The 11,444-nt window shown below is 39.3% G+C and overlaps 1 protein-coding gene across 1 annotated transcript in view; it reads left to right on the forward strand.

The window, feature by feature from the left end:
• The window catches only part of tmcc3 (transmembrane and coiled-coil domain family 3), a 31,827-nt gene extending 25,909 nt beyond the window's left edge, over window positions 1-5,918 (forward strand). The window contains exons 3-5 of the mRNA XM_042403881.1: window positions 114-892; window positions 2,509-2,644; window positions 3,897-5,918. Of these exons, the coding sequence (XP_042259815.1) occupies window positions 114-892; window positions 2,509-2,644; window positions 3,897-4,199 (1,218 nt within the window). The 3' untranslated portion in view covers window positions 4,200-5,918. The remainder of the gene's footprint in view (window positions 1-113; window positions 893-2,508; window positions 2,645-3,896) is intronic.
• Window positions 5,919-11,444: the final 5,526 nt, after the last annotated feature.

Here is an 11,444-nt window from a genome sequence, read left to right on the forward strand (position 1 = left end):
TATTACATGTTTAACAAAGCTCGATAAAATAAACGCATTGAAACGCTGCATCCCTAAATGATTATACATCTGTTTTCATGATAAATCAGTTTTTCTGGTCTGGTTCTCTTCAGGTGACCGAGCAGATCAAGGTGGAGCAGACGGCTCGGGACCAGAATGTGGCCGAGTACCTGAAGCTGGTGAACAACGCGGACAAGCAGCAGGTAGGGCGAATACGTCAGGTCTTTGAGAAGAAGAACCAGAAGTCGGCGCAAAGCATCGCCAGGCTGCAGAGGAAGCTGGAGCAGTACCACCGTCGCATGAAAGACAGCGAGACCAACGGCAAGCACGGCCACAAGGATAACGGCAAAGAGTCCGGGACTCACAGCAAGGAGGGAAGCCTGCGTGACGTCAGCTCCACCGGACGACACCCGGCGCTGGACAAAGTGAAGACGATCGGTCCCGGCGTGTCGCTCTCGCCGCCTTTCTTCTTCAACAAGTCGAGGGAGTTCGCCAACCTCATCAGGAACAAGTTCGGCAGCGCCGACAACATCGCGCACCTCAAGAGCTCCATGGAGACGGAGTCCGGGCTGAAGGTGGACGGCGGGGCGAGGGGTCTGAGCGGTAGCGCCAACACAGTAGCCAAGACGAACAAGTACCAGAGCGACGACGAGTGCTCCACCGGGACGTCTGCATCCGCCGACTCGAACGGGAACCCGGCCGGGGGCTCGGGGGCGGGGTCGGGAGGTCCGGGCAGGTCTGACTCCAACGGGCGCCTGGGGGAGGTGCTGGAGATGGTCCGGGAGATCAGGGAGGCCCAGCAACAGCTGGCGGATGACATGGAAACTCTGAATACGCAGTTCAAACGAGATTACAGCTACTTCACGCAGATGATGCAGGAGGAGAGATACAGGTTAGTGCAGCCGCGGAAAATGTGTTTTTCTAATTAAATTATTTGATTTAACCGCTGACAGATATACAAGACACACACACACACACGCAGTTATGGTCTGTTAAAACTCACAAATAGGAAGGTCAAACACTCACATATTTCTCACTTCAATTTTCCTCTATTAGATTAATTGTAGCAGTTCATGTGAACACAGATGTCTGCTATAAGTGATTATATTGACCCCAACTCAACCCTATTAAAAGTCAATTAGTGCCATCACATTCTCTCCCAACACTAATTACTGAAAAGAGTCTTTACTCAACTGAACTGAATATTGAAATATATATATTTTTGGCATTTTTCTGCCTTTTTAATTAGTCTTCTTTAAACCAAATCTCAAAACCCACAGAATAAGAATGAAAATATATATTTTAAGAAATATAAATCAACCATTTAAATAAGCACCAACAGTGTTTCAGTAGGTTAAAAAGTACTTCAGACATTTCTTTTATGTCACTTCCAAAGTGTTTAAGCACTTTTGAGAGACAGATTAAAAAAATAAAGTTCAAAAATCGATGCAGCAGAAGCAGAGATATCCTGACTATTAATCCCTTGTATGGCTCAAGCACCAAAACACTGGATCCTACATTTCCCATAATGCAGTTCAATAGTTCACCATAAAAACTCCCCATCTGGTAAATGCCTGTGTCTTTCACAACTCTAGGCCCCAGTTTGTTACACAGGCTGTTAAAAATGTGAATTCTGCAAACCCAAGTCGAGATAATCAGGTTGTCAGACTTGACAGAGATGACATTTAACTGTTTTCACAGGCTGAATAAGACTCTCCATCTCCAGTAAATTGTTTTTAAGTTGTAAAAAAGGTGGAGTGCTTTAAATATCTATTCTGCCATCTAGAGCAGTGAATCCTAACCAAGATATTTCTAAAGGGGTTCAAGATGATTAGAGGAATAAGAAAGAAAAACTATATATTTCTGTGCAACAAAATTATGTATATTTTTCTTTTTCTTCCTCAAATATTTGCTTATTTCCTTGAAAAATATCGGATACTTTCATCCTCTTGAGCCTATAAAAGTCCTTCAGAGGATCCTACATCCAAAATCTGTGCTGAAGGGTCATAAGCCAAAACGATTGGGAATCACTGATCTAGATAACTTTGTTCTAACACCTAACATGTCAAATAAATATAGCTGATAAGAAATATTAGCTCTTCCGCTGCAGGTGCTTCACTACCCAAACAAAATGAATCTGCTCCGCTGTAACAACACTCCTAACCGGGCAAATTTCTGTTTTCACACATCTGGTGCTGAACTTTAAAGAGCTTTTGACAGTTAACTGGGCCATTATTATAAGCTTTTGTAAAACTAAAAATAGATAGCGTGGCTTACACATGCACAAACCCCCAGACTGTTGCTAAGTCAACCAAGGGCAAATGTTTCAGCAGCTTAGTTGCAGTAGTAGATAAACTGCTGTACTGTCACTCGCCCACACACGCACTCAATTATGCATCGTTTCTCCCGCTCTCTCCTTGGCTCTCTGCCTCCACCCACTCTGCATGCGTGTGTGTGTGTGTGTGTGTGTGTGTGTGTGGTGGTGGGGGGTGTGTTTCTGTCTGTCAGGTATGAGAGGTTGGAGGACCAGTTAAATGACCTCACGGAGCTCCACCAGCACGAGACCAGTAATTTGAAGCAGGAACTGGCCAGCATTGAGGAGAAAGTTGCCTATCAGGCGTACGAGAGGGCCAGAGACATACAGGTAATGTGTGTGTTTTGCATACAAACACACACACACACACTGACACACAGTTAACCTTTTACGAAGCAGTTATGTAACGAACAAGATGCTGCACATGCACAGCGCTGGAATTTATCTGTTTGATTTTAGACTATATGGATACTTGACTCGAGTACTGAAATGATTAACTGATCAATTGACAGAAAACAGTCATGAATCAAACAAAAATACCAAATATTCACTGTCTGTTGCTTCTTTAAGGTGATAATTTACTGCTTTTATTTGTTTTATATCTTTGGAAATTAAATATTTGTGCGTTTTGGATGTTTGGTTACATAAAATAACAACTTTAAACAAGTTTTAATGGGTATTTTTTCAATATATTCAGTCACTTCTGATCAAATGATTAATTCATTACTCAAAAGCAGCCAAACTTCAACCTACATTAACTGATTTCTAGCTACTTGGGGGCAGCAGAAACAAGTTGTGAGACACAACACTGACACATTTTAAGTTATTATGTTGAACCTGTCAGCAAACAGTTGTTTATCTCCACATCCAGCAGTTACGGAGCAACATTATCATCCATTTGGAGTCATATTTCTGTCGACTCGGTGAATAAAAGTCCAATATTCACTCTGTTTACGCTCTCTACCAACTCCTGAGAGAAATATCTGTCTCTTAAGCTGCTAAATGCTCCACTATGTTCACCAGCTAGTATACAGCCAACTGTGTCTGTTTGCCGTTTTGTGCTGAGCAGGTAGTGTACAGTGGCTTTTTAGAGCTTTTTCTCTGAAAACAGCTGCCTGCTGCGGCCCAAAATGGCACTATAAGAGCGCTGAGACTGAACCATAACAGTAAAGTTGCAGCTGGACAGATAAAAAATGAGCTGAAAGTCGCTGTAAAGCCCCATAAAGCCAAGAGGAGCTGCAGAGTCGCTGATAGGTTCATCATCTACGAGCCACAACCGACACATTACACACTGTCATTGCAAAAAATATCACATTCTTTCTAAATTGTCATACAATTCACATTATTTTGGGTTAGATAAAGACAGGTTAGACTGATTTGTGCTTACATTGCACACACAGGAGCCACCAAGATGCCTCCAGTGTCTCACAGCTATTTATAAAGTAATAAACAGCTTGGTGTCTATTCATATCTAATGCAGTTTGACTTCCCTTCCCTTCTAAGTCATTGCTCTCTAGTGTTTCTCTGATCTTAACTGTGTTTGTGTGTGTGTGTGTGTGTGTGTGTGTGTGTGTGTGTGCAGGAGGTCCTGGAGTCGTGCCAGACTCGGGTATCGAAGCTGGAGCTCCAGCAGCAGCAGCAACAGACGGTTCAGCTGGAAAACACCGATGCCAAGGTGCTTCTCGGGAAGTGCATCAACATCATGCTGGCAATCGTCACCGTGATTTTGGTGTGCGTTTCCACGGCGGCCAAGTTCACCGCCCCGCTCCTGCGCAGCCGCCTCCACCTGGCGCTCACCTGCGTGGGAGTGTCCGTTCTAGCGCTGCTGTGGAAGAACTGGGAACATTTACAGTGCGCTTTGGAACGATTGCTCCTCCCACATTGAGGAGTACAAAACGGGACCAGCAAACATCGGCCAACCCTGCGTCCAGGTCTCCAGTAGGTGTGTCGTCATGGAGACGCAGGAAAACAGGGAGGAGTTTACATGTAGCCTTACACCAGCCCTAGTTCTCCAGCGGTGACTTGATTTACGGGGTCTGTGCTTTGCATGTTTAAACGGGGTCCACATAGATCCCCAGACGGGCGGAGAGCCTTTCCCAGAATGCCTCGCCAAAATAATTTAAACGAATAACGCACAGATATACTTGTAAGCTGATATCTCGTGACAGAAATGTGACAAAGCTCTACAACATGCTGTCTACAAAGCTGAAGGTGCATAAATACGAGTACGGCACTGCACTGCCGTAACAGTGTATCACTACAGTCGTAAAGGATAAATCAGCTGGAATTGATCAGATAAAAACCACAATCATGTCATTGTGGTCTCACCAACAAATGACACTAAAGTCTAAACATAGAGGGGTGGGCTTTTATCGGGGCATTGGAATAGATTATTTCTGGCCCTGTGAAGTGTATTTGTTATAGCATCACCTCTAAAAAAAACAAAACCCTCACTGGCAGTCGATCAGTCTTGAACCTGCACACGCCTACAGTCCCGTACGCCTCCTCGTACACCAGCCAGCTGTGACGAACACAAAGACAAATCCACCTGAAGGTTGATTTGTACTTGTGTGTCTGAACTGTTCTTGTATTTGTGTGATGTTTTTTTTTTTTCTTCACCAGTGTCTCCATCCTTCATAAGGACGTTTTGAAGTCTGGCATACACGTTTGTTTTAAACTATGGGTGTGTTTGTGTCATGTACTGTACACCTGTTTGTGTGTTTATACTGTGTTTCTTGAAGAAATAGTGTGAATTTTTGGGAAATACACTTGTTTGCCTTGTTGCTGTGTGTTATATTAGAACAGTGGTAAGCAAATAGTGACACGTGGGCCAAATCCGGCCCTCCAGAAAAAAAAAATTGGCCCGCCGATGAAAGCTGGACTTTTGACTTTCATTGTTTATGTTAAAGCTTTTACATAATTCTTCCCAAATCTGCTGTAGATAACAAAATAAATAGCAACTTGCTACATCTAATTCTGCCCTCACAAACAGTGGTTGCATCATGTTATTGGAACAGCGCACAGTGCTGAAATTAAGTCTAATTAAACTACCAGAAATAACATTTTCATGTGTGAATTCTAACACTGTTTTAATTCCACAGCTTTAGAGAAGCAGAATTGTTCTTTGTGAACACAAATAGGTGTCAGTTTAACAGAAATTGTGTGCAGGTGCCTTTTTTTTCTGTGGCTACAACAACAGTACATTCAATCAACACAGAACATTTACTGTATTTGCATACGAGTCATTACTAGCTGAATGAGTAAAATAAACTCTGTTACGCCTCACTTACTGAACCAATGGGAAACACAATATTACAATCCTTCATACAATGCTATAAATCAATTAAGTAATTTAAGAATACATTTTACTCTTAAATGAATTAAAAGAAATAAAACACATAGGCCCGCGTTTCCACTGCACTGGTTAAAAGGCCCCCAGTGAAAAATCCTGAGCCATAGTTGAATCTAATTGCTGACCCCTGGATTAGAAGATACCACTGTTTGTATGGTAAATATAAAGCTGGAAAAAGCCCAAGATGCAACCTAAAACTTCTTGTTTTGTCCCGACTAACAGTCCAGAACCCAACGATATTCAGTTTACTGTCATAAAGGACTAAAAAAAATCAAAAAATATTTACATTTAAGAAGCTGGAAACAGAGAAATTTAGCATTTTTATCTCCAAAATTATCAAAATATTTTCTGTCAATTGAATACTCGAATCTTGTTCTTCTTCTGATGTTTTTGGCGGTTGTGAAACAGCTTGTTTAATTGTTGCAGCTCTACAGCCGCTACCTGGTTAGCTTATGTTAGCTTGAAGACTAAGCGAGGAGAAACAGCTAGCCTGGTTCTGTCTGCTTCCCGGCACAACGTATATGTATAAACGTTGTACATAACGTATTAATTAGTGAGCTTTACAGGTGCTGGTAGCTGTATTTTGTTGTTTCTCCCGGTTTCCAGTCTTTATGCTAAGCTAAGCTAATCAGCTAATCACCTTTTTCATTTACAAGTGTATTTCTCAAAAAACTATTCCTTTATAGGAAAGCTCCTGTTGTGTTCATTTGATGCTTTGAGGTTTTCGTCATGTAAAATATGTTTCATGTTTTTCGGTAATTTTTACTTCTCAAAGAGATTTGAGAAGTAAAAACTGTTCCGAGAGTCGACGATCTTTCCTCAGTTCCAAAGACGGCAGCTTTAGCATCGACTAGCTTGCTTTGTAAGCTGTAACAGAGGCCGACCTGATACTTGTAAGCAGCACCGACAGCCTATCTGTGATTCCTCCTTGACGATTAGAAACAAAAAGCTTGCTTGACTTTAAGATCCTGATTTTATTGAATTGCCTTTTTTTTATTTACAAGGTGAACAGAAGAAATGTGTGTGAAGCCTTTAATGTTGTGCTGCGTTCACGTCCGTCGGGAACAACGGCAACAACGTTCTGACGGTTCAAAGTCCAGACTTGAAAGGACACCCACCTGTTGAGACTTGTTTTGAGCTGCAGAGAGACCCATGAGTGATTACTGCTGTACCTTTTTAATTGCTCATAATAATTCCTTTCAGCCTTTTCACACTTGACTCTTGCACAGCTGGGAAGTGACTCATTTTAGATGACGGTGTCTAAAACTAGCACAGGAAGTCCTGCCCTGCGATCACCTTTTAAAATGTATGAATTGTAATGACTCCTAGGATGATTATTTTACTTGAAATTAGCAAGTCAGCCGTTTCTCTAAAATACTGATGTGTCAGTAAGATGGAAAAATTGCAGCGGGAACATCTTAGAAAATTCATAGCGACGTTTTTTCCACATGTGACGTGATTGCAGCATCGTAAATTTGGACACAGAGGGAAGTGAACAATGTAGCTCCACGTTCCCTCGCCCTGTTTCACTGTGATGAGGAGGATGAAATGGGACTGATGCCTTTTCAATGCAGCTTAATCCTTCTACTGTGTGACTCTGTACTCTGTTTGTGTCCCTTCAGAAAAGCCAAATAGGGAGTTTTAAGGCGCTTAAGCCTTTCTAAGAAACGCTGAGATGACTTTTTCCTTTTTGTTTTCTTACCACATTCGTCTTTGTTTTTCCCAAACCGGCCCGAACACTATGTCTGTCTGCTCTTCCAGAGTGACATGCACCCTTCATCCAAAGCTGTATTTGTAAGTCCATAATGTATATTTTCAAATATCTGTCTCTTATATGTGCATTAGTTTCTGGTTATGGGTTTTCCATAACATTTTTTTTTTTTTCAAATGAGAAAATAAATCTTTGTTTTTCTATTAAAAAAAAAATTCTTGATGTGTTTCCTTTTGGGACTTTTTTTTTTTATTTCTGAATATCTCATCCATTATACATGACAGATCAGACAGACTACATGATGTAAGCTCTGTTGTAAAGATCAAACCTTCCTGTGAGCACCATAAGGAATTCATACATAAAATAGGCGTAAATTATTTTAACAAACACACAAGAGCTGTGCAGTGTGCTGCACTGATGTAGAGAAAACTCCACTAATGATATTCTGTCTAGTTTTAGAAAGAATATTCGATCACTTGGTGATATTTTTTATGTGTAACAGTATTCAGTTACAGTATTTACAGTATTCAGGGTCAGAGTTAGATATTACATTTAAACTTAAATAGATCATATTACTTTTGCAACACTTATTTTTGGTTATTTTGAGTCACAAAGTGCTTTGCAGTCAAAGAAATCAAATCAAAATAAATAAAAACAAAGACACCGGTTAAAATATACAAGGAGAACAGACATAAGAGACAAATTAAAACATAAAATACCACCTACTACCCAAATGCCAGTCTGAACAGATGGGTTTTTAGCTGCTTTGTAAAAGAGTCCACAGTATCCAGTGGGAGACTATTCCAAAGCTTAAGGGCTGCCGACTGGAAAGCACAATCTCCCAGAATCTTAATATGTGTCTGAGGTACACTTAGAAAGCCCTGGGTGGAGGACCTAAGAGGACCTAAGGGGGTGCAGAAGGTTTTTAATATACTGTGGGGCCTGATCATGTGGGGCTCTATAAGTGAGCACCAGGTGCCCAAATAAACACTGAAAAAGATCCTCTTCAAATGTGCTTTCAATGTGAATGATTTCAGAGGGAAATATTGTACTTTCTACTCCACTACATTTATTTGACAGCTTTAGTTACTTTTCAGATGAAGATTTGACACAATAGATAATATAACAAGCTTTTAAAATACAACACATTGTTAAAGATGAAACCAGTGGTTTCCAACCTTTTTGGCTTTTGATGTCTTACAAAAAGCAGTGTGTAGTCGGGGTCACATTTCAGATGTCTATGAGTTGTTAACAGCTCCACCAAATAGTGATTTTTCCCTCTAAACTCCTCACATGGTTTCATTTCAGTAAATGTTCAAATGATCCAATATTTCAGCAAAAATCAAAGATTAGAGAAAAAGTCCAAAAACTGAAAACAGATTTGTGTATCAGAACTTTGTTTTTTCTTCTTTCCTCTCCCATTAATCATCTCACGACCCCTCAGATTTATCTGCTGACCTTTCTGGTGACTAAACTAGCTAACTGTATATAAAGTAGTTGAAACTAGCTCCACCTCCAGCAGCTACAACAGTAACATGCTGCTCTAACACTGATGCTTCACTATTAATAATCTAATGATGTCATATATAATAATATATCAGTCAGAGGGACCAAACCACTACTTTTACTGCAATATTTATGTACTTTTACTTCAGTAGGATTTTTCATGCAGGACTTTTACTTGTAATGGAGTATTTTTATATTGCTGTATTGGTACTTTTACTGCAGTAAAGGATCTGAGTACTTCCTTCTTCCACCACTGGACATGAGAGTGCTATCAGTCCTCTCATCTAATTCTCTCCACATTTCCCAGAAAATCAAACTATTCCTCTGAATACCGTGTCTTACTTATGCAAATTTTGGACGAGATGATGAAGGTCAGAGTTATTGACAAGCATGCATGGAAAAATAATTTAGAGTGAAATGATGGATGGCGACAGGCTCAGCGAATGAGGTTGTCGAATTTGGTTAGTATGGAAATGAAGGTGAGTTATTTGACTTGTGTTGTTCAGGGAACCTCAGTGTTCCTGATAAAACTACTCAAAGTGCTGTGGAAGGAATGTCTGAATGCTCCTATTGTCTGCTTTTTTCGGGGAGACTGAAACTGATCCTTAAAAATCCAATATCTTCACTGCCTACGTGCAAGAGCTGCAGAAAAGCTCTGCTGAGAATTAAATCAAGTGCAACTCGATCAGTTCACTAAACCTCCAGTCGAGTTTGTGCTTCTGGTGTATTTTGTCAGGAACATTTTGTCTGAGGCTGCAACTAACGATTATTTTAATTATCAATTAATCTGTTGATTATTTTCTTGATTAGATGATAAGTTGTTTGGTCCATAAAATGTCAGAAAATGGTGAAAAATGTCCTCAAATGTCTTGTTTTTAATGTCATAGAGGACTAAAGAAACCAGAAAATATTCACATTTAAGAAGCTGGAAGAATGATTGATTGCTTTATCAAAATAGTTGGTTATTAGTTCAATAGTTGGCAACTAATTGATTAATCGACTAATGATTGCAGCTCCAATTTTGTCAAATACATTTTCAATATTTCAAGAGAGAAGTGGAGCTTTGACAATTGATTAAATTAACTTGTAATGAAGGCCTGAAGGAAGCCTTGATGTTATTGTCACAAATGCATCTTGAAATAAATGTCAGCTGCTGTTGATTGATCACCAACTGATTCCCAGAAGTGTTTAATTCACACTGACGGGCGTGTCAGGAATTTATATTGCAGACAGAGCAAGTAGTGAGTCCCTGTTCCAGCTGTTTGGTGGGTCATTAATCTTTTATTCCGAGTTGCAGGCTTCAGATTCATTATTCAGACTGTGTTTTGTTACTTTACTCTCCTCCTGCTCTTTGCCCTTCACGCTGCTGTGCTCAGAAAGGCTGGTCGGGTTCAAACATCTGCTAGAGTCCAGTTAATTGACCTAAAAAGCACATATACATATATAATATACTAAACTGTATGTTTGCATGGAACAGAGTAAAACTGAGAGGAGACGGCCCCCTAGCTGTCAACAAGCAGCAGTGCATCCGAACTGCGTCCAATATCTCCCACAAATGTTTGATAAATACTTCAGTGTTTTTAAAAGGTTATTTATAGATGTTGTGCATATAACTCATGTATTGCTTACAGCTCTTCTATTCCTTATTAACGACACACAACTATTTTATTTATGTTTGCACTGTAAACATGAACAAATCCAGGAAAAATCTGCATCGTCATATATTGCTTAATGGTTTGATGAACTACATGTAACTCATACTATTATTCTTATATCAAACATGCATCAATATATAAATAAGTGAGTTTGACAGTTTTCCCTTCAGTAAAAGAATCAAGATTACATTTATTACCACCAAATATATTTTATTTATTTGGTAAAACAATTAACATAACAATAAGTGGAACAACATTTTAAAATAAAGAAATAAACATGATATATGATCTTGTGATGCAAATAAAAAAGTAAAGAGGAAAAAAAGGAACAGGAGCAAAGAAAAAAAATACATTAAACAGAACTAACAACAAGTAGGGCGGAAACGATAAATTGATTATTCGATCATGAGAAAATTAATCAGCAACTATTTTGATCATTGAATAATTATTTCATTTTTACAGCAAGAGTGCAAAACGTTTCACCGTCAGATGTCACTGTTTTATAATTATGTTTGTCATATATGAAAATAAACTGGATATTTTGGGGGGTTTTCACATTCTCAGGTGTGAATGTGACATTTTTTGAACATTTTATAGACAAAAAAGATTAATAGATTTAGCTGAGAAAATAATTGTTAGTTTCAGCCCTAAACAAAAAAGCAGTACCGATAAATAAATAAACAAAACAAATTTTAACCTATCAAAATATTGTCTTGTTTTTCTGAAAGAACTCAACTAAATTAAGCAGAAATTAAAATAATAACAATAAATTAATACTTATTTTTAGACCTCTCGCAGTGTTTAATTTATAAAATATCTTATTAATTTATATGAATAAGTCAATGAGTCAATGAAAATAAAAGCCGGCAGTGCGTCATCCACATCACGTGGTGGCGGTAGTGAGAC

The sequence above is a fragment of the Thunnus maccoyii genome, chromosome 23 (assembly GCF_910596095.1).
Source record: "Thunnus maccoyii chromosome 23, fThuMac1.1, whole genome shotgun sequence".
NCBI lineage: Eukaryota > Metazoa > Chordata > Actinopteri > Scombriformes > Scombridae > Thunnus > Thunnus maccoyii.